This window comes from Rhinichthys klamathensis, unplaced genomic scaffold (genome assembly GCF_029890125.1).
Source record: "Rhinichthys klamathensis goyatoka isolate OS25496 unplaced genomic scaffold, OSU_Roscu_1.1 h1tg000330l_1, whole genome shotgun sequence".
Taxonomy (NCBI): domain Eukaryota; kingdom Metazoa; phylum Chordata; class Actinopteri; order Cypriniformes; family Leuciscidae; genus Rhinichthys; species Rhinichthys klamathensis.
The window spans coordinates 422,904-448,120 of record NW_026606845.1 but is presented as its reverse complement, the minus strand read 5'-3'; the positions used below and the strand labels follow the sequence as shown (position 1 = coordinate 448,120).

The following is a 25,217-nucleotide window of genomic DNA, read 5'->3' as shown; positions in this document are numbered from 1 at the left end:
GGTGTCTGTGTGTACATGTGAAGCACGTGTGAAGTATTAGTTTCTCCTCTCTCTTTATTAATCTCTCCCCCCCCCTCTCTCTCCTTCCTCTCTCTCTCTCTCTCTCTCTATCTCTATCTATCTCTCCCCCAACCTCTCCCCCCCCCCCCCTCTCTCTCTATCTCTATCTCCATCTCTATCTCTCTCAGGGGAAGTGGGCGTCTCTGAAACATTCAGCTCTTCATGTTAAACATGTAACCAGGAAAGAAACACTCAAACTCATCTGAACACACACCGAGAGCTTCAGAAGAACTGAATCTACTAACAACAGAGAAGATCATTTAATAAGAGAGAAGAATGAAGATCATCTGGACTTTCACTCTGATGATGATTCCTGGTAAGAGTCTGAACTCAGAGTACATCATGGAAAACACCACAGATTTGATCTTTTACTTCAGTTACTTCAGACTCTTGAAGAAAGTTAATTTCTGTGTATATTAAAGTATTTAATGCTGGTGTGTTGTAGGTGTCGTGAGCTCCATCAGTGTAACAGGATATTCAGGAGGCGGAGTCAACATCACATGCAAATATGATAAAGGATATACAAAGAATAAAAAGTATTTTTGTAAAGGAGAGTGGTCAGACTGCAAAGACCAAATCAAGACTGATATTAAAGATAAATGGTTTAATTCTGGAAGATTCTCTCTGTATGACAACACAAGATCAGCAGTCTTCACTGTGACCATCAGAGGACTGAGAGAAGAGGATTCTGGGAAATACCACTGTGCAACTGATATATATGCAAAAAAAGATCCCCACACTGAAGTGAATCTGAAGGTTTTAACAGGTGAGAAACTGAGATCCTCAAACTCATGAAGATCTCCACAACATCACGATACTCAACACTGACTGTAATCACTGACGTTCACATGTTAACTCATAAAAGACGCCATCAATAACCTTTTTATCTCCTGATGTAAGATTTACTCATAATCTAGACTTGCATTCATAAATGTTGCAGCAAAGTGAAAGATATGTGTTTACATTGAAAACAAAATGACAAATTTTTTATTTTTTTTGTGACTGTTTTATTCTTCTTGTCATTCTATAAAGGTGACCACACTAATTCTGTTATACAGTTATAGTTATTTGTTCATTTCACATTCATATACTCATTACTGTTCTACATGAAAGCAAGACCTGCAGATCTGGATGTAGTTTAAAAGCAAGTTTTTAGTTCTCTGTGTGTGTGTTAATCTCGTATTACTGCAGTCTTGGATGTTGCAGCATTAGTGGTAACTTAGTATTACATTTGTTAACATTAGTACAGGTGTGGTCATCTGGATGCTGTAGAAGTGCAGGTTTTAGTACTTCTGTGAGAAACTGCACTGCTGTGAGTCCCTTTACCACACTTGTACTATAGTAAACTGCAGTGTAATGTTGTTCATCAGTGACTCTGCTGTACTGTATTATTCAGTGTGAAACCACAGGCTTCAGTTCTGGAAACTCAAACTAACAGCTTGTCACATTCTTCACATCAGCGTGTCAGCAAACATGAATTCTGGGTAGTGAATGTGTGAAAGACATAAGTAACAAGAATCATAAGAAAAGCGATGTCATGTTCTGTGTGTGAAAAAAGCATCCTTTACAATTTATATATATATATATATATAAATGTTTCCAGGAACAACACCACCACCACCATCATCATCAACAACAACATCCTCATCATCATCACCACAATCTTCGTCATCATCATCATCATCATCATCATCATCATCATCATCATCATCATCATCAGCTTCTTCTTCCTCATCAGTCAAAACTTCACCGTTCACAGGCGTTTCCAGACCTTCTACATCACTGGCGTCTCTAAACACATCATCAGGTGATCTTGTGCTGAAAAACAAACATGTGATCAATGGGTGAAGTTTGCGAGGAGGCTGAAATATAAAACTAAGCTTGCCTATATTTTCAACTCTAAAATAATAATAATAATATTTCATTTAATACATTTTAAATAGTTAATATGTAAAAAAAAAATAAAAAATAACCCAATCATTCTAGTTAGCCTGAATCTGCATTTTGGTGCTTTGTAGCCTATCAAGAAAACAGCAAACCACTGTGTCCAGGAGTCTATAGAGACTCTTATCTACTCTTATAAGAGTAGGGGGACATCTGAAACTGCTTGTTTGGAGAGATTGTTTATGATTTTATGATTTATGAATTGCATATTTTGTGTTTTGATATTTGGGATATGGTCATTGGGATACTTTTTGGGCTATTTTGGGCTTTTTTTGTAACACAGACCTGGCAACCCTGAAATCCAGTATCATGATCTGGTCAATCCTACTCCAAACGTCCCATGATCTGATCTGATATTTAGCTCAGATGATCAGATTCTCAGATTATTTCTCCTGTGTTTTCAGGCTCTTCTCTGATCGTTCCTCTGGTTCTGGTTCTTCTGGTTCTGATTGTCGCTGGACTCTTATTACTGTTTCTCTGTAAGAAGCGTCACTCTCCAGGTAAAACTCATAACTTCTTTAGTAGCAGAAACTCTTTATTTATACTGAGATTAAAACATATTGATTTCTTGATCTGTTTTTCCACTTTCCGTCGCCACTTATTGGCTGCAACGAGTAATGAGCAACAGACAGATATTTGATGTGTGAAAACATTTACACAAGGCATAATTGTTGAAATGTGATATACAGTAATGTCGTTAATTTAGGACACTTGTTTTTGGCAGGTGGTGATTTGTCGTCTCAGACTGGACCAGGAAACCATGAAGTTGTGAGTCCAGTTACTGTATATTTTTAATCATGTTGAGACTAATGTCTAATGCCTTTCATCCTGACGATCTTCAGAGCTGTAAATAATTTCTCTGACTCTCCTCAGGTTTCTCACACTGGTTGTGATTATGAGGAGATTAAAGACACTCACAAACAATTACCACAAACCCTTCTGATTCTTCTGACACTGTTTATGCCAATGCCCAATAACCCACAAGCCCCTCTGAATTCTTCTGACACTGTTAATGTAACGGAGTCACCAGATCAGCACACTCCGCGCTCTCGTTCACTTTCCCCGGACTTTAGATTCACCGCACCAGCACATCCATCCCCCTCACTATAAAGAGACACTTCCCCTTCACTTCCTTGTCTGGTCTCGTCCTTACGTTACCACACAGACTCTCCACAATCCTTACCTGAATACTTACCAAGAAGATCCCGTTCCTGTTCCTCTCCGACCATCATATCCTGCTGCTTCTTCATCCGCCATCTGTCATCTGCATGCTGTATCCGCAGCCCGTATCTATAACAGAGATATCAGGTTAACCATCAAGCTAAGTTCCACATCCAGTTCTGATTCTTCATATATCTACTCACCGATCATCACAACAGTTCACATCAATGCCTCTGTTCAATAAACACTGTTTACATCACTACTCACCTGTCTGCTTCTCTCTATAACCGTGACAGTTTATGCCACTTATCTAACAAGTAGAATTAGGTACTGTTCCTTTAAGGTGGAACACACTCTGTTACTCCCTCACTGATGAGTGGCTGTCGGTATGAGGAGCTCGAGCTGTGAACATCACATGTATGCATGTAAAGCCTGTTTTATATTTATATTGCTCTTACCCTGTTTTATTTCGAATCAGTAACGCAGTTGTTAGTGAAGTGTTTTGAAAACTGCCCCATGTGTGCGTGCGATTGACAACACTGATAATAAATAACCACTGTGGAATATCAGATACGTGAGTCTTTGTTAACACTTGGCTACTACCATTCAGGCAAGCTATCTGGCCCCTCTGGTTAAAGCGTTACACACTGCACAATTACCCACAAGCCCCTCTGTTTCTTCTAACTGTGCCACTAGTGACTCTCAGTGCTGCATTACCAGGCGAGGATTAACCCTCTGGGGTCGGGGTGAGCTCGAATTTTTTCACATAGCATAAAAATAGACTTAAAATACTCTATCATTTCTGGTCATACAGACTTAATAAATAAACTGTTAAATGTCTATTTTTTATGTGTCCACTTACAATCGAAACAAAACATTGTACTTTTGTAAAATAAAGAAAATAAACAGGGTGTGTTTTCTGTCTCTCCGTCTCAGTGAACTTTTTTTCTTGAGCACGTCTCTAAACTGAAACAAAACTCAGCGAATACTATTCACCCAGTCATGAGATACATATCTTTATAATCATTTAAGTTTGTACCTTTAAACGACCTGATTCAAAACGAAAACAAATTTCCTCTGTTTAAGTAATTTGTATAAAACCAACAAGATGCCCAGTTTCTCAAACGCATGCTCATTATTTTTAATTTGACCACGCCCACGCCCGCAAAAGAGATTGACATGCAAATCTCCACGAAGGAACGCAAACGCGCTCATTACCTAAAAAACAAAGCACCAAACTTCATCAGTCCTCTGCTTTTCGTCAAGTTCGGAAGACACGCAGTGAGTTTACATTGGATTTACCTCAGAAGAAGAAGAACGTGATTTGAAGACAAGAAAGATGTAAGGTAAGAAATGTATTATGAATTAGGCCTATATTAGTTAGTGTTATTGTTGCATAAACTTAACATTCCAGTTGAACTTTTGCTAGACTAAAATGTATGAAATCGACAGAAACATGTTGAAATATGAACTATAGCCTAGACAGGCAGGAAATGTATATACATGTACGACACGGGGATGTTTTTATGTTTGATAATAAAACACAGCATGATGTTAGGCTAGTATCAGTGTTTACTCTAATATGGTGAATATTAAAATGTTTAGAACCATGTTTAGCTACTGTTAAATACTGTGTTTGTAATGAATGGAAACATTTGAAGTAAACGTATCCATATATTTTTCTCTAGTGTACTGAAGTGTTCCTTTTTAACGATTTATAGGCCGCATGCTATAGGCTATTGTTATTGCTATTGTTATTTGGAATTAAAATCGCCCCACATCATCACATACCCTTCACCATACCTAGAGATTAGCATGGGGTACTTTCCATAAGATCATCTCTCAATGCAAATCAAACCAGCTATTAGGCTAACGTAGACTAACCATGTTCCGTACACAACGATATTCCGTACAGATGACCTTTTCCAGACGATCGCTGAATAAATACGTCCAGGTTATACATAAACTATATATGTGTGTTATCATAATTTCTCCCTCTTTTATCCCCGACCAAGAAAGAGAACCCCCCGCCGTTTGTTTCAAAAAGATTTCAGTAAGTTTGCTAGGTGCGCCCACTGCGCCTGCAAATGGAGGGTGGCAGCCCAGATATAAGCTTTAGGTGGGGAGACGTTCTACAGCGGTGAAAATGTACATTTCAATTGGATCAATGCTTCTCACAGTACTATAGTCTTCATGAAATTATTATTATGTTATCACAAATCATTAAATATATTACCTTTTGTTGAATAAAGAGCAAATCCAGGGCAGAAGAATAAACGTAGAAAACTCAGAAGATTGCAGACACATTAAACTTGAACTCAAGCACGAATTCCTAAATGCTCTCATAGACAGTGGCGGATTTAGCAAATTGGGGGCCCAAGGCGAAGGTAGTTTGGGGCCCCCCATCCGATCTTTAAAAGAGAATTCAGATTTTTTTTTTTTAAATAAACTATTACATGCACTTTCTGGAGAGTTTTGTGCAAAGAAATATAGAAAAAAAAAGTAGGTCTTGCAAGTCTTATATTTCTGTAATTCACAGAGATCAAACACAAATATGCTGACTGAATAGATTGCTAGTTGAGAAACACTGCTTTAATTAATGTTTTTATGATGACTTGAAAGGTTAACTAAACAGCATGAGCCGTCTTCCTGCTGGCCAGTAAGTTATTTGGCAAATTTCATTCATACAGATCTGTATTATGCTATAGTTTTTGATAGTCTTATACATTTCTTACAGATAATCACGATGATCATTGCGTTTGTCTTACCGAATGTGGTAGCTTTATGCAATTACAGTTTGTCTATAAGCTTTTTTTTTATTAATGCCGACAGTAAAATGTTGCCAGATATTGCTACGAAAAACAAGAAAAACAAAACAAATTAATAATAATAATCCGAAATAAGTTCAAAGCTTGTGTTTAGTTTTGGAAAAAAGATTAATATATCACTAACAACCCTAACATGCAACTTTCCACCTTAATAATTTCCTAAAGTGTCACATTAAATCAGAAAAACCGGTCCAGAAGACTACTGCCACCTTTTCATTAGGTGGATCTGGCAACACTGGATCTGGCACCCGCGCACGCCCTCACTCACAGCGCGCTCTCAAGCCCCGTTCACTGCGCTAGCTTCTCGCAGCAACATGCATTGCAAACACTCATATGAGGTGGTTTAAACGGCTAATTAATCATTCAGAGAGTTTGACATTTTATTTTTGAATGTAAAATATGACAGAGTTCCGGACCTCAGTCACCTCATAGCTTGCTACGGCCATGGACTTGTAACATATCGTTAGCACGTACCGGGCATCACAAAAAAGTTTGTTACCTTCTGCAATTTTGCTAAAAACGTTTTGCTTTCCTCCCGCTTCCTGCTTTTTCAGCACCGCTTGGGTAGCTTCTCTGTCTGTCACTCTGTAGCCTACACTGTCTGTCAATAACTTTTCTCCATCAGTTTTTTTGGCGCATTAGCCTTTCTTTCGCACGCAGAAAGTGAGATAATGGAATAGTCCAATGTAGTGAGGTGGGGGGCCCCCTCCTGTCTGCGACACTAATGATTTGATGCCTTTTTTCGCAAATGTTTTTTAGAAATATATAATTTGCGAAAAGTAAAAAATAAATAAAAACTTATAAAAAGCATAATTTAATGAGGCATTTTGGGGGCCCCTAGGTAGCTCGGGGCCCAAGGCAATTGCCGACCTTTGCCTAATGGTTAAGTCCGCCCCTGCTCATAGACAGTCCTTATGATATCACTCAGATGAGCATGGGATGTTCTCACTGACAGTCCTCGGGATATCACTCATGGATGCACAGGGAATTCTCATACAGACAGTCCTTGAATTAACGCTCACGGATGCACAGGGAATTCTCATACAGACAGTTCATGAATTAACACTCACGTCAGTCACTGGAGAAGAGGAGTCGATCCAGTATTTCCATTCATAGAAGACTCTTGAATAAACAATCACGTAAGAACATAGGAATCACCTCGAGCGTAGAGACGTAGAAACACTCCGAGGCTCACTATCACACGGATAGCCAACACGGGAATATCCCCGTTAGAAATGACGATCTCTCACTTAGACACTGGAGTCACCCCGAGTGAGGGAACACAAAGCCACTCGCCGATAACCTCTGGAGCCAGTGTTTCAGAACACAGTAGTAGCATGTGGAAACAGAAACATGAAGTAACGTATAATACCCGGCAGTGAGACAATGGGAGTGAGGAGGTTATAAAGGATCAGCATAGCGAGATCATGAGGTGAAAGGGAACAGCTGCGGTGATGAGGGAAGTGAGTGCAGGTGCGGGGATCCAGGGGGAATGCTGGGAAATGTAGTGTGGGACAGGACCAGGGAAAACCGTGACAATAACTGCTTTGAAATGGGAATTTTTAAACGTCAATTCTGGACAATGGCCGCTTGGCGCCACTCTCGCACTGAGACCGGCAGCAGAGACGCCTGCATGCAGTGATTATATTTATATATAATATATATATATAATATATATTTATGCAGTTGAAATCAAGGTGCGCTCTGTACGGAACACCGTTGGCAGCCTGTACGGAATACCATTAACGTCTATGAGCACACGAACCCAGGCGGAGGAGGTACTTTACCTCACTTTTCTCAAATACTATTTGTCCAAAAGACATCAATCAAAGAATAGATCCTCCAATGGTAATTTACCCAGAGAATGAGCACCCAGATAAGCTTGTCTGGCTCTCAGCAGAAGAGTAGTGGCCGTTGACGTGCGGTGAAAGGTGAAAAGTGTACGGAACATGGTTAGTCTACGCTAACTGAAATAAAACCATGTCTATGATGAAGGTTATGTGATGATGTGGGGCTATTTTAATTCTAAAGGCCAAGATAACTTTATCAGGATGCATAGTATCCCGTATCCATGAAATAACTGGCCTTTAAAAATAAAAATCTGCCTGCCTCTATGGGAATTTAACATAGAGGTGTCCAGACGTATGCACCCTGTATTTTAAGGAAGAACATTGAATTATTTGCGATACATTATTCATTTACAAATAAAATTGGTGTCCCTAAAGGTTGGAGTTTTCCTAATTTTTTTAATTAAGGCATTAAGATGATTTTTTATTCCTCTTTTTAGTCAACTTTAGCATGGGTGTGTTTACTTATTCTAAGCAGTGCGTGTGTGTGTGTATGATCATTTTTATCAAGCTTGTATATTTAAGTTCAGTAATTTCACTTAAATGGCAATGAAGATTACCTATTAATTGTCATTTGAGTGAAATTACTGAACTTAAATATACAAGCTTCATAAAAATGATCATTCTAGAAGAAAATTTCAAATGGCTTTTGCATCTGAACTCTTCATATATTTAAATGTTATTTTTAATGTGATGACCAAAACATTATTTGTTCATCCTTCAAAGATGACACCCATTTATAAACCTGAAAGTTTCAAGATGTAGGAAAACTCACACTTATTTAAAAAATATTTTTTCTTTTAACAAATAGGAAATTTCTCTGGCATTTCTTACTTTTTGCTGCATCGAAAACGTACCGAACCGTGACTTTAAAACCGAGGTTCAAATGTCACTTATAGAGGCTTTTGCATCTGAACTCTTCATATATTTATTTATATAATATTTGAGTTTTGAAGTGCTGGAAAAAGATGTGTGAAGTACTTGAAAGCATTTCACTATTCCAGCCAAACTGGTTACAGTTAGTGTTACTATATTAAATCCATGGTGAATGTTGCTGGTCTGTGGACTTAAAGCCTATTACTAGTTCATTCACGGCACAATATTTCTCCTGGTGTCCACGTCAGCGCTGTTTGATCTAATAGAGATCTACGGTTAATAACGGAGAAATGTGAATGCTTCTCACTAGATCTCGCAGTGATGTTATTACTTCAGTGGCGAATTCAAATGTTTTCTTCACTGGATCTCTTAGCACAGTGTCGCTTGATCGAAATCGGCTCGCGCTGCACAGATGTTGCTGGTCCGAACTGATAAACGGTCCGTGAAGCACAATAATGAGTAGCGCAGTTTCGTTCCGCTTTCATTACGTTTGCCATTTGATGTTGCGCAACGTTGTGGTGATCGCGCCAGCGCGGATTTTGTCGGCAGGAAAAAGTGGTCCAAGGAATCGTTCGGTTTGTATGCGTACCGAACCGGAAGCCTCGTACCGAAACGGTTCAATACGATTACATGTACCGTTACACCCCTAACACATATAGATCTCATCGGGCCGAACAACTTTCCCTCGGTCAAGTTTTACGCCAGCCCAACAGGAAGTCGTGACAATTGGTTTTGTAAATTGATATTGTGCAATAAAAATAAAAAATCAAATAAAAAATGTGGTTTTGGGCGTGTCATAAAACAGTCATATCATTCAATGCCTCTCAAGACTGGAGGGAGAGGTGCTGGTTACCGATTGTTATTAGTATGAATATGTGATTTTATCAATTACAGGATTACAGGATTTATATTCCCATAGATTTATATTCCCATAGGTGCAAACGTTGAACAGAACGCCTTCGATGCGATCAATATATGTAAGGACATCCTTATATTTTCTAATCCTTATGATTTTTGTACATTTTAATTTTAATTTTTTCTTCTGCTTTCAATTCACAGTTTCTGCACCGGTATTTGATTTAGACGGCTCAGACAATGGTAAAAGAAGAATCATCTTCGTGTAATGTTCTTAATGTTTACGACAATTTTCCTCAAAGCTACGCTCCTCAAAGTGGTTGCTTTTTAACGTGCCACGAGCTACAACCGAATTGGGAAGAACTGCTTTCTCTTATTTAGCACCTTGGGGGTGGAATAATCTACAAAAAGAGCTAAGGTTAGAAACCCTTATGTCCATTAATGAATTTAAAACTACTGTAAAGAGTGTTGTGATGGAGACATGTTCTTGTTTTTCTTAAGAGTCTCATTGTGTTCTTTTTGTACTACTTTTATCAATTTGGTGTTTGTTATGTATGCATTTGTTGTGATGTGGCTGCTACCTTGGCCAGGTCTCTCTTGTAAAAGAGATTCTGAATCTCAATGGGACCTCCTGGTTAAATAAAGGTATAAAAAAAAGCCCTCCTGGCTATACAGATCTGACCCAAGACGATGAAGAACAATGCCCTAGCGGCAGCGTAGCAACTAGGAGAGACGGCTGTGGTTCTAATTCTGCATTGACGCAAACTGCGGGGCAAATAGTTCCTTGTAGCGTAACGCTAGACCTACTCCGGGGCCAAGCGGTGAACCTTCGAGACATTGCTGATTCTAGTCCGGCGAGTAGTCCTGAGCTGATTGATGGTAAGACTGTCTTTTTTTTTTTTTTTTTACACTTATTATTATTTTATTTTTTTCTGGTTTTGTTTAAAAACTCAGAAAATGTATTATGCTAATAAAACAATTTTCTGTACAATTATGGTTTTGAATTTAGGTTGTGTTTTTTTCTATACAGTCGTGGGGGGTAGAAGCACTGATGACGTGGCTAACTGGACAGTGTCCCGATTGAATGAGTGGGAAAGAGGATCTTGGACGAGCGATCGCAACGATGAGGCTACTGTGAGAGAGCGTCAAACACCTTATCCTTTTCACGAATCGGCGGAAGAAGCAGACGACGAGGGTGACGAAGTACAGCCAGCATCACAGCCATCACTGGATTGTCATATTCAGGACATTAATGATGGTTCATTTCGTCAGCATCAAGCGGTAGAGAATCGTATCCATAGTATGCAGGCAGACAACAACGAGAATTTTGCTCGCACCTTTTGCATATTAAGCGAAGACCATCGTGAAAGAAGGCTTATGGTTCATCTGTGTGTCATGTGAGATGCGGGGCATTCAAGTTAGATGACCTCGTTTATGTATGCACATACCCATTTTGTACTTGTATTCCATTAAACTTTGATTGTACTCGTTTTTCTTTACCTATCATTTTATGAATTTACATCGTTTGAATGTTCTATGTTTCTTACCATTATACTCTATGATTTTGTGATATATCATAATTTTGATGTCACTATCAATACCTTTCGATCTGAAAAAATGGATGGGCCAAAATTAGGGCTGTAACGATACACCAAACCCACGATTCGATTCGTATCACGATTTTTGACCCACGATTCGATTCGTATCACGATTCTATCACGGGGGCGGGGCTTGAGGGGGCGGGGCTTGTGGTGAAAAAAAAGAGATTTTAAGAGAAGAAAAAAATACCGGTATTTTTATTAAATAACATTAGGAAAAACCTGTATAATCTAAACACCAAAGAACAATAATAACTATGCAAATTATTAAACTATACTAGGCAGTGTAGGCTGCTGCTTTTGGGTTGTGTTCTTTACTCCAACTAAATTGATTTCGGGATGGTGCCGTAGGATATGCATCTGCATGTTGGATGTGTTGCCGGTCAATTGAGGATTAATTTAATGCACTTTCTGAGAATTTATATTTCAAGTTTTGGCTGCAAATTTCACGTCCATAATGCTGAAATTGCCAAATTTTAAATAATTTATCCTCAACTAGTTTTGTGGTGGTCTACGTATTTTATAATGTTAACTTCAAATAATAGTAATAGTAATTTAAAGATGTGGTAGTTCCCCCCCTTTAGATGATTCTCATGGGGGGGATTTTTTGGTAACACTTTATAATAACTGCATGCTATTAATCATTTGTTAAGCATGAGTAAACAGTTAATTCATCATTTATAAAGCATTAATAGACATTAATAAGCAGTTTATAAATACAGCTATAAATGCTTTTTTTCTTGATTTATAAGCATATCTATAATGCGTTTAATAATTGTATTTTCATACCTTGTTAATGATCAATTAATAATTTCTAAATGAAGTATAGCATTATTTACAAACAAGAGTTGTCAGTCATTCATAAGATCACTTAGAAAGTGTAAGTAAATGTAGTAAATACAGGTAGTTATAAAGCATTTAGTAGTGGTCAGTTAACTATTTTGTGAGCTAATCTAAAGTGAGGACTATTCATGCCTTGTAAAGCATTTATAAAGGAGATTTGAAGGCGCATCAATCTTCTAAACAGTAAAATGTAACAAACACAACACAGTGATACAGAACATAGAAATATTTAACAGCCTTTAAATCTCCTTTATAAATGCTTTACAAGGCATGAATAGTCCTCACTTTAGATGAGCTCACAAACATAGTTAACTGACCACTACTAAATGCTTTATAACTTCCCGAATTAACCCTGAATTACAGCATAAATACATGTTAATAAAGCATTTATTAACACACTAAGTAACCATCACTTTATGTCTGAATAATAAGATGTATGAATGTACATTTAAATAGTTTATTAATCATTTACTTACACGTTGTAAGTAATCTTATGAACCACTGAAAACTCTTAAATAACTGGTTTATAAAAAATGCAATTATTCATTTAGAAATAATAAATTGATCATTAATAAAGGATGAAAATACAAGTATTAAATAAATTATAGATATGCTTGTAAATCAAGAAGAAAGCATTTATAGCTGTATTTATAAACTGCTTATTAATGTATATTAATGCTTTATGAATGATGAATTAACTGTTTACTCATGCTTAACTAATGATTATTAGCGTGTAGTTATTATAAAGTGTTACCTTTTTTTTGTTTGAGGGGGAGAAAGGGGGGGGCATTTTTTCCAAACAAAATTATTACATTTATCTTGCCTAAATGTTTGCGCTCATTGCATTTTTACAATGGGGTAATATTGTTGTTAAGAATTTACACATCACAAGGAAGCTTGATTTAAATTGTTGAATTAAATTGAAAAAAGTAGCACAAATAAATACAATAGAATAAAGATACAAATAAAGACAATTAAAGAGAAAAGTTTTTGAATAGGTCTAACACTAGTATTCATATACACAAACTGAATAAAGTAATCAAATGGAAAATAACACTGGGTAGTATTTTAGTCCTGAATAAATTAAATACATAGGCTATTAATCCTGATTCCTTTACTTAAAGCCATCTTTTGTTGTTTTGACAACAAAATTAATGACAGACACATATGGCTGCCGTCACTTTAAGAGCTAGTGCACGGATCCTGTGTTCATTATACTGGCATGCGTTTTATGCTTATTAAAGACAAAAGCGACTATATTTAGAGTATAGCCTACTCACAAAGACCGAAATTGACAATTTTGCGTGTTAAAGCAATATAATCCGCGAAAAATAGTTACTGGCCAGCTGTTTTTGAGGCGGATTTTCTATGAATGTGCGCATAGAAAATAATCTCTCAGAGAGCGCGCAAGCACTGATTAGTTTAAAATCGCTTGAATGTTTAAACTGGTAAGACTTAAAAAGACTTCAGTCACGATGCACTGCTGGCCCGATTGTGCGAGTGAATATTCCGTCATGTCCCGACCTTACAGTCTATGGTCCCGACTCCTAAACGCGAGTGTGTATTATCGCCGCAGCGCTTGATGCTTGCCTTGCACAACACATTATGAGAAGAGATAGAAGACGCGCGCGGCACCGCTGAACACTCACGCTGTTTGTGAAATTGCGTCTGGAAGATAGTTGTTAAAAGAATGATTTGATTTTATTATCTGTGTGGATTACGATTGCGGGATTATGCGCAATACCCGCAATCCCGCGCCGAAATTCGAGCCCTGGTTCTGGACAGGAAGGATAACTCTGGGAGTTGGAAGGGGTGTGATCGCGATTCTGCCTTCTCACATCGCGATACAGGATCGTGGACCTGAGTATCCCGATTTCGATTTTATATCGCGTATCGTTACAGCCCTAGCCAAAATGTTTTTGTGCATGTGACACGGACGGTTGTCAATCAGACCATGCTCTAGCAGACCTGTTACAGGATGCCATTGAAATGCAAATTGAGAGATCAGATTATATGTACGATAGATTACAACAAATGATAAGTATGTATCCGGATTCTGTAGAAGTGTCTTTTAATAACGAACCGTCACAACACAGTATTAATTTGGCTCTTTTAGAATTAGGTGTAAATCAAACTCCAAATATCAATTAGGGTGACCGTTTGCAAGAACAATTAAACGTTCGCAACAATCCTGTTGTACAATATGGCAACGCTTTAAATAACAACCACCCCCCAACATGTCCCAGCACTGATCCCCCTACAGGTCCTGAGTGTAATCGCATAGAGATCCCTACAGGTAATGACAGTAATGTATGCATGCCTGAATGCGATGTGTCTCCCCCTATAGGCAATGTTGATACTTCACGAACGTCGACTAGATTAAGTCGTACGGAAATTTATGCGTTGATTCATGAGGACGGGTTCGTAAAACGGATATCACATTTTACCGCGGCCTCGTTTCAAAAGTGTCTCGTTGAGAAGGACCATGAATCTGCGAGAGATCAACTCTACAGATTTGGCCGCTTATCATATTTTCTTACACGACACGTTGAACAAAATTGTTACCTTTGCTAGAGATATTGGCGGCGATGCCCCAGTTATCAATATGACTTTGTCTGCGCCCACTCTGCAAATACCCATCAGCAACGTTTTAACTAACGTAAATAATTATGAAGTCGATAGGTTTTTCGATCAAATTGAAAAAAATGTACAGAGCGATGATCAGATATTATTGGACGATGCCGTTGAGATCGTTGCTACCGTCGTCATGAAAAGACAAGGAGGAGTTGGTCATCATCGTAAACTCACAGATTTGGCAGTTGATCAGATGATCAAAAGAAAAAAGATATTTAAAATAATTTGTGCTTCTCTATTTGTCTAGCCTGTTTTCTTAACCCTCAATTACCCGAGAGCAAGTTAGAAAAACTGGCTACCGCCATCCAAAACAGTGCAGGGTTCTTGATCCAAGACCGAATCGCTCTTGGCGACATAGCACCGTTTGAACGCGTGCTAGGCATTTAAATCGTTGTTTTTCACAGGTCGAATGCCGGAGCCTTAGAAATGTACAAAAATCATGATGACCTCCATACCAAAACGGTATGCCACTATCTGCATGATGATCATTACTATATGATACTGAATTTGACCGCATTCATCGGAATACGTATGCCAATTTTGTTACAAAGGTTACAGAAGTCGCAGAAACCATCATTGCAAGCACGTATGCAATGTATATTTCGATGCTGATTGTTACAGGTTCCCTAAAAGAACCATACATTGCCCCGATTGTTTGCGATACTGTAAATCGAGGTATTGCTTCGAAATGCACAAAAAAAGACGTTATGACGTCAAAAGGGGAAACAAGAAAACACCGCACATATGCCCCCCCGACCGATGCGTCCTTTGTCACGAAACTCTAGCGGGTAAGGGTTCGCACCAATGCTTCATACAGCCCATCAACCCTAAGGAATCTTGTGAGAAATACATTTTCTACGATTTTGAAACACGTTATGAAAATGTCACCAATTTTGTTTGCGCGATCACATTCGAAAGTGAGAAATTTGTGGTGGATTGTATGACAGAGTTTTGCTCCGGACCTAAATCTTACGGCTATCTGCCAAAGGTAAAGTGTGCATGAAAGCTAAAGGTATAACGCTGAATGCTAAAAATTTGCAAGCTATCCGCTTAGACACCCTGATTGTTCTGGTTGACAGCTATTTGACGTTGCACGATAGTACGCAATACATCCTGGCCCATACTGAAAACATTGTGAGAAATAAATAGACTCGGTAACACTTTATTTTACGACCCGCAAACAACTGCGTAAGTACACCGAAATTACGGTGTACGTTTCTGTAATTATAGCGTACTTCCGTGTAGGTATAAGGGAACAATATGTTAAGTTTTGGGTAATAAAGGGGTAACAAGCAGATATACAACCTGTAAATAACTTCGTAAGTAAATCGAAATTACGGTGTACGTTTCTGTAATTATAGTGTACACTGTAAAAAATAAAATCGTAAAAAAACGGTCAATGACTGGCAGCTACGGCTGCCAAACAAAAACCGTACAAATAAAGTAAAAAATCCTAATTTAAATTGAGTGCAAAAAAACTTTTCCAAACTTTGTCCTTAAATGTTTTACAGAAAAACACTGTTATTTTACAGTTATTTCCTGAATTATTATGATCAAATACCTTCACTGTGAAAAAAAGGTAAAATGACTGTCAGCAATGGCTGCCATACAAAAACCATAAAATGAATGTAAAATATCCTAATTTAAATAATAAATACTATTGCAGAAATCTTCATTAAGCTTTTTAACAGAAACACTGTTCTTTCACATATATATATATATATATATATATATACTGAATTTTACTAAAAAACATATTCACTGTAAAAAGTAAATATCTTGCAATAAACTACACGCATGATTTACTGATTATATGTCATCAGCAACTACACAGTTACTGTCTGTTAAATAAAGCAACACACAACATTTCATCAGTGTTTCTCTGCTCATCCTGGACTGAAGCTCAGGCTCTACTCTTCAACACAATGGTGACACACAAAACACACCATACAGAAACACTTTACATCCCAGCAGAACATTAAACACTAACAGATCTCTCAAGATCTCAGCATCTTCACTTATTACAATCCAGACTTATTTCATACTAACATTCCTATTGAGAAATAACAGAGGTTTAGAAGTTGATATTTTATTGAAAATAATCAAGTTTGATGTCACCATGATAGAGGTCAGTGTTTGCTTTAGTTGGGCTCTTGACCCTTCATATATTAACATTAGTTTTTCTCTTAACTGTGCATGTCTTTGATGCATATTTCTTAATGTAGGAAATCGAGAGAAACTCAGATCAGATGATGTTGGTCACTTAATAGTGATAATATTCATCAAGCAGTTGTATGCTGTATTGATACCACCTGATTGGTATGACTTTTTAATGACTGAATAAGTTGTAAAATGTTAATTGTTAATTTAGAATGCCAGTATTGCTATAGAAGATCCTACAATGCTTTGATATAAGATTTTATGAAGTCATTATGCAAAAAATGTTTTGACAGGATCATACAGAGTCACTCAGGCATCAATAATTAGCGTATGAATCTCAACAATGGTGACAATGAAAACAAAATCTGACCTATTATAAAGTCACAAAAAGGCTTTGTTGATAGTCACCATTGTTGAGATTCATATGTTGATTCTTGATGTCTCCATACTCCTAACAAAATAAGCCAACTCAAAAAAAATTATGTAGAATATATAATTTTTTTAAATTTGAGATTGCATTAATACTGATCCCACAATATTTCAACAAATCATGTGAAAAAAAGTATAACTTTGTATAACACTAAAGTCAATCTATATATAATGTATTCACAGCCAATAGAGATTTGACTGTCATATCAATGAATCAGATCATCATATGATGACTATAAAATCATCAATAAATGACCAAGATCATCTTATATTTTCTCTTGCAATTATTGCCATAATAAATGTGCATCAATACACAGTTAAAGCAACCAGAGAAAAAGTTATGTTGAAACTCAAGAGTCATGACCCCAACTAAAGCAAACACTGATCTCAATCATGGTGACATCACATTTCTATTAAAGTTTTTTACACTTTATTTAAATTAGGATATTTTACTTTAATTATATGGTTTTTGTTTGGCAGCCGTAGCTGCCAGTCATTTGACCCTTTTTTTACGATTTTTTTACAATGAAGGTATATGATCATAATAATGCAGGAAATACCTGTGAAATAACAGTGTTTTTTTTGTTTTATTTGAATTAGAAGATTTTACTTTAATTTTATGGTTTTTGTTTGGCAGCCGTAGCTGCCAGTCATTTGACCCTTTTTTTACGATTTTTTTACAATAAAGGGATATGATCATAATAATGCAGGAAATACCTGTGAAATAACAGTGTTTTTTTGTTTTATTTGAATTAGAAGATTTTACTTTAATTTTATGGTTTTTGTTTGGCAGCCGTAGCTGCCAGTCATTTGACCCTTTTTTTACGATTTTTTTTTCCACTGAAGGTATATGATTGTTATTTTACAGGTATATCCTGAATTATCACAGTGTTTTTCAGTTTATTTAATTTAGGATTTTTTACTTTAATGTTACAGTTTTTTGGGGGCTGCCAGTCATTTGACCGTTTTATCATTTAACTGTTTTGTTACTGTTTAATTACAGATTATATTTGTCATTTTACATACATTTTTATGTAATTTAAGAAAACAGAAAAAATACTGTATGAAAAATACAATCAATTTCCTGTATAGAAAATGTGAATTACTGCAATTTGTCATTAATGTCACAATACCAAAAATAACAGCTGAATTTTTATTTGACAGATATTATTTGTAATTTTACAGTGTTTTGAGTACAATTTAAAATTAAAGAAAATGATCGTCAAAAAATCACAGTTATTTTCTGTCAAATTAGGATTTTTTTTTACAGTGTAGGCTATATAAAAGTTATCATCACATTTCTGGCAAAATATGTTCTTGTGCAATTTTACAGGGTAATTTTGACATCTGTGGGTTGAAAATGAAACATGTCTGGCTGTATGTAAGCACAGTATGATACAAAATGAATTTATTGGCTTTTCTTACTAGATTAATTAATGTTAAATCAACCCACAGATGCCAAAATTAAATGTAAAATTGCACAAGAACATATTTTGCCAGAAATGTGATGATAACTTTTATATACAACAGACGTACAATTTTTGCCTGGAATATATTAACATAATAGGTACCTGTTAAAATAATTACATTGTAAATAATTTGCTTGCATAGCTTGTTACCCCTTTATTACCTTATACCTACACGAAGGTACACTATATTTACAGAAACGTACACCGTAATTTCAGTTTACTTACGAAGTTATTTGCAGGTTGTATACTATCTGCTTGTTACCCCTTTATTACCCCAAACTTAACATATTGTTCCCCTATACCTACACGGAAGTACGCTATAATTACAGAAATGTACACCGTAATTTCGGTTTACTTACGCAGTTGTTTGCGGGTCGTAAAATAAAGCGTTACCATAGACTCTCACATTGCACAACAAATCAGTCACTAAAAGGTTTAAGGTGGTGTATAATAAGTGCAGACTTTTGTCCGATTTCACCACACTCCCTTATGGCTACTGAACCGATGACGCACGAGGGGCACGGGTTGTTTACGATTTTGATGTCAAGTCAAGTAACCTTTATTTATATAGCGCTTTTTACAATACAGATCGTTTACAATGCAACTTTTTTTGGAAAAAGGTCTGAATTTGATTTCCAAGAAAATTGAAAACATTGTTTATTTGTATGATTGTTGGCAACCTCTGTATGAATTACTTAACCCTCTGGGGTCTAAGGTGTTTTTGGGGTCCTTGAGATGTTTTGACATGCCCTGACATTTGTGCTTTTTTCAGTTGCTTATAAACATGTTAATGGCACAGGTGAAATTACACTCTATTTAGCACAAACAGGGCTACCATAATATGTGAGCAACATGTATGTACATGTTTGTATTTTTGAGAGAATATTGTTTATGCACGGTTATTGAAAAAAACAAAAAATTAAAGTTTCTGAAATAAGGCCACAAAACACATACTAAATATGTGTCCACAAGACTTTTGATTAATGGATGTTGTCGCCTAGAGTTTTTGCTTCAAAATGATCTGAAAATCATCCTGCCTAATCATTCACATAAAACAATACATTGATTTAAATTGTGAAAAAAAAAATGGTTTGTAAAGGCAATATGCGGATGGGCGTGAATAATTCCCTCATGAATAATTAGGTGGTTCTCACCTGAGAAGACAAAGACCCGCATAATGAGCCTTTTATTCAGGTGTGTCACACAAGAAAGAATCCAAGGACAATGTAAATGTGTGTGTGTGTGTGTGTGTGTGTGTGTGTGTTTGTGTGTATGTTTAATGTATGTATATGCATACACACACACATACATATATATATATATATATATATATATATATAATGTAAAACATCAAAATATAAATGAAAGTCAAAAGCACATTTTTAGTCATTCCTGGAAACAAATCCTGTTCAAATAGGTTATATGGGCCATTCTACAGAATTGGTTCAAAGTAGGGCTGGGCGATATATCGCACGATATTGTTATGCGCGTCTCTTCAGTAAAGCCGGTTCTTTGATTAGTAGTAAATCGCCTTCACCTGCTTTCAGATGGAAGATATGATGCAGATATGAGTGTTAAATTAACACTGAAGAGTGTTAAAGTTAATGAGATAATTAAGTGATTAATTTAGTGATGAATGAGCATTATTGAAGACACCTGATGATAACAAGCAGGGCCGTAGCTAGAGGATTCGGGGCCCCCTGAAAAAATATTGATGTGGGCCCCCACCACCCTCCACCAATATCATATACTGTACAATAGATGAACATGGAGGCCCACATAACAGAAGATGGTGATGTTGTTGTGAAACCTTTATTTTAAAAGTTAAATGTTTATATAAAAATTACAACTAATAAAAACTAACAAAAAGCAAGAAATTGTTAAATAATAATAAAACCAATTTTTAAAAAGTTATATTTTTTCCCCCCCATCAGTCTGTTATAATTCATAAATCAAAAAGTATACATTTAGAAATTGACAAGAATGCAGTCTAATTAAAAAAATAAAACCATATTGCCTTATTTTTTAATAAAGATAATATGGAACTGGTAATATTATTAAATAAAGCGAATACATTTATTCATCCAAGTGCAGTGTGTTGTATTCGTGTTTTCTCGATGTTTTAAATATCATCAGCCGGCAGGTCAGATGCATAATGCAATGCGTCGTGACTCGTGTAATTTTTTTAAAACTCTATTTACAATAGTGTAAAAAGACAGGAATATAGACCACGTAATCATTCGGTCGATTGTGGCGCGCACCGATAATAAAAAATGACTGGACACGGCAGACTGTAGACGGAAGTTTTCTAATTCCCAGCGAAATAACAATATATAACCGGTCTTTAAGAACGTTTCGATCGACTGGGATACAACCACTCTCCTTGCCTCCCTCTCCGTCTTTTCCTGGCATTTCTGGTACCTGATTTTTGTTTTCTTTTCCCCGACATTTTTCAGTCAGTCGAGTCAGTCTCCTGCTCTTCCACCAAGTTCATCGTTAACTTCAGGCTGCCGCCTCAACTCTGATTGGTTCTGTTCACGAGCTGGGGTGGGACTTACAATTTTATTGGGTCCATCTGATGTTTGTCACTGACTCTTGACTGAATAATTAATAAATACTTTAGGTCGGACTAAACCATTTTTATGGAGGTAAGAGAAGCAGATATTTGGAAAAATATTTACCCAAATTCCACGTGTTTGTGGTTTTCATTTAAATCTCAGGCATACAACTAATATAAATATTAGAATTATTCATACAACAGGGGCCTAAATAGTATAACTGCTGGATTTTGTGGGGCCCCCTGGGCAGCGGGGGCCCCTATAATTGTCACCACCTTTCACCCCACTAGCGACGGCCCTGATAACAAGCAGAATCACTGAAGGAGAAAATCTAAAATTGTAAGCCACCGTTATGGCGATCAGTGTTTGCTTTAGTTGGGCTCTTGATCCTTATACTTTTAGTTTAAATTTTGTTTGTTTGCTGTTATTGATTTATTACAATCAAATGAACAAAGACAAGTGTGATCTGATAGTGTTGGTTATGTTTTGACATAATCATGCTGTGATCTGAAAAATGAAACTCATTCAGATGGTCTTGTTTAATTTGATAGCAACAGTTTAGTGGTCCTAAAGCATATGGTAATTGTATGTTTCTTATAATCCAAACCATTTAATAAAAATTGTTCTTATCAAATCACTTTCAAATGCATTTATTTAGAAACACAGACATCAATAATCAGCCTCTGAATCTCAACCGTGGTGACAATAATAATCCTTGTTGCCACCAATCACAACTCATTAATGGCTCCCATCATGCATTGCGGTATGAATAAATTATGATCTGAATTGTCTATGTAATTTACTTTTCCTAATTGAATATTCTGCTCGTCACCATTGTTGAGATGCATTGACTGAATCTTGATATCTGTGTGTGCCTAAAACAAATTTTTTTTTACAACTTTTAAGAAATCCTTTATATTATATCACAAATTCTGGATATTTATGCAGAATCTCAGTTATGCTGTAACCAACAGCATAAATCACAAACAATTAGTTCAAATGATAAATGTCATAATATAATCAATACCATTAGATCATTGTTTTTTCTTTGTTCATCTGGCAGTTATAACTCGTATATAACAGCCAAACAAAATCTAAAGTTATGAAAATAAGGGTCAAGACCCCAACTAAAGCAAACACTCATCTCCATAATGGTGACCTGAAATTCCGGTTTTCCTCCTTCAGTGATTCTGCTTTAGGTGTCTTCAATAATGCTCAATCATCACTCAATGAATCACTTAAATATCTCATTAACTTTAACACTCTTGCGTGTGGACTCATATACACTCCCAGGTGTGTTCATTTAACACTGGAGTTTTTGCTGTGTACAAAGAGCCGTAGTTAACTGACAAGCTGAGCCATATCGCATTAAATATCGCTGGCGATACGTCCGCGATATTAATAATAATAATAATTCATTACATTTATATAGCGCTTTTCTAGGCACTCAAAGCGCTTCACATGGAAGGGGGAATCTCCTCAACCACCACCAATGTGCAGCATCCACTTGGATGATGCGACGGCAGCCATAGTGCGCCAGAACGCTCACCACACACCAGCCTACTGGTGGAGAGGAGACAGAGTGATGAAGCCAATCAGTGTATATATATATATATATATATATGGGGATGATTAGGAGGCCATGATGGACAGAGGCCACTGGGCAAATTTGGCCAGGATGCCGGGGTTACACCCCTACTCTTTCGAAAGACATCCTGGGATTTTTAATGACCACAGAGAGTCAGGACCTCGGTTTAACGTCTCATCCAAAGGACGGTGCTCTTTGACAGTATAGTGTCCCCGTCACTATACTGGGGCGTTAGGACCCACACAGACGACAGGGTGAGCACCCCCTGCTGGCCTCACTAACACCTCTTCCAGCAGCAACCTGGTTTTCTCAGAAGGTCTCCCATCCAGGTACTAACCAGGCTCAGCCCTGCTTAGCTTCAGTGGGCAACCAGTCTTGGGCTACAGGGTGATATGGCTGCTGGCAATTCAATTCACACATATTAGTGCGATTTGGCTCAGCTTGTCAGTTAACTACGGCTCTTTGAAGTAAATGCCGCTCCATCTGAAAGCAGGTGAAGGTGATTTACTACTAATCAAGGAACCGGCTTTACTGAGGAGATGCGCATAACAATATCGTGCGATATATCGCCCAGCCCTAGTTCAAAGGTAGAGTTGGAATTATCTTGAAAAGAAAATTGTCTTTTTCCATAAATGTCTTATAAAGTTTTGTTTTTTTTAAAGTAGGCCAAATGTTATCTTACATATTTCAAAGTTAAGGATTCATTATTTTGATATAGCTTGCATTGGAACAAACACTATAACAGTTGATTAGTTTATTTTTGACAAAACATACTATATATTTAACATATGAGCAGAAACTGTCTAACAAAAGCTTATTTGATGTCAATTTTATAGTAAAAACTTAATAATCTATCCAAAAATATTGTCTTTTATATTTCGTCTGTAACAGTGCGCATCTGTGCGTTCGTTCGTTCATTCACACACATACACACACACACACACACACACACACACACACACACACACACACACACACACACACACACACACACACACACACACTCGATTCATATTTAAACAGTCTTTTTGCATTTACAGACACTATTCTATATTGTGAATGTTTTATCAGGCTGTTTTTGGTTAACTGTGGCGATAATAATGAGCGCAAGCAGTGATGCGAAGTGTTTTCGTAAGTGTGTGTTTGACCTCGTGATCTACTACATACAGGACCACAGACGCCTTTCTTCAACCTGCGAGGTCACCAGCGTCCTAAATCTAGGATTTACAGGACAAATATCTTGTCTATGTACCCACATATCTATCCATATGTGAAGCTTGTTTAGACTTTATGTTCATACTGGTCAGTGAACACACACACACACACACACACACACACATACATACACACACCCTCACCGCCCCCTTTGACTCAGAGACTGTCAAACGCTGGTGTAAGAGAGAAACATTTCAGGAAAAATTCAGGATATAGACCCCTTTTCAGTTGGTAAACATGGTGACGTTTTTTTTGTGGGCGGAGCTTAGGTGGAGGCAGAACGATCCCTCTGGCCGCTTCCCTAACGCTAGTTAGCAAGTTTTTTAGCTTGTTTTTTAACAATGACTGGAGAAAATCCGATTTTATCTTAATGTGTAAGGTCACTCACTGTCCAGGAACGCGATTGTTATTTGCAAAAGTTATTTTTGACGGAGGGAACCAGATTGGCCGACCCGTACTGTACACACTCACTCAATGGATGGACGATCTGACAGGATTAACGTTACTTTACCTCGGTTGAGTGGCCTGACTTCTACACCTATCCGATCTGAGCATAAAGAGAAACTGAGGGCATATAAATCTTTAGATGCCTATAACTATGTGCTGAATGGTCATGTACAAGACTTGTGTGATGCGATCCGCAGTTCTGCCGAGCCAGCGCCGAGAAGACGACAATGTAAAGAGTGACATTACGGTGCAATGTTAATGATGTGAATATTTTCTAGAAATAAAAATTCCAGATACAGCATATTCATTTTTCATTGATTCTTGCACCCAACAACACAACAAGATGACATTTAATAATAATAATAACAATAATAATTTAAGCTCCTTATTATGTAGCCGAATCTGTGCTGCAGTTTTCACTTTGATTTGCCTCCAGCTAGCACTGTGACGTCGGCTCGAAATTGGTCTATTGTATTTTACTTATTGCATTTTTGTTAACCCATTCATACATTGTATGGATATCAATGTGATATGAGCTACTTCTTCAACTCGTTGAAATTGTTATATGTTTATTTTTTTTTATCTAAAATTATTGGATTTAGTATGATATTTATTTTATATTATATATTATAAGCATTTCATTTATATACTTTTAAAGAACAGAATGTTTTTCAACTTTAGTGTGAAATATGTGTCATTATTAGA

At 36.9% G+C, this 25,217-nt stretch overlaps 1 protein-coding gene across 1 annotated transcript in view; it reads left to right on the top strand.

Moving 5' to 3' along the window:
* The first annotated feature begins 238 nt into the window (after positions 1-238).
* The window catches only part of LOC130105912 (CMRF35-like molecule 3), a 33,073-nt gene continuing 8,094 nt past the window's right edge, over positions 239-25,217 (top strand). The window contains exons 1-6 of the mRNA XM_056272097.1: positions 239-376; positions 506-826; positions 1,252-1,274; positions 1,738-1,867; positions 2,409-2,504; positions 2,729-2,772. Coding sequence (XP_056128072.1) covers positions 337-376; positions 506-826; positions 1,252-1,274; positions 1,738-1,867; positions 2,409-2,504; positions 2,729-2,772 — 654 coding nt within the window. The 5' untranslated portion in view covers positions 239-336. The remainder of the gene's footprint in view (positions 377-505; positions 827-1,251; positions 1,275-1,737; positions 1,868-2,408; positions 2,505-2,728; positions 2,773-25,217) is intronic.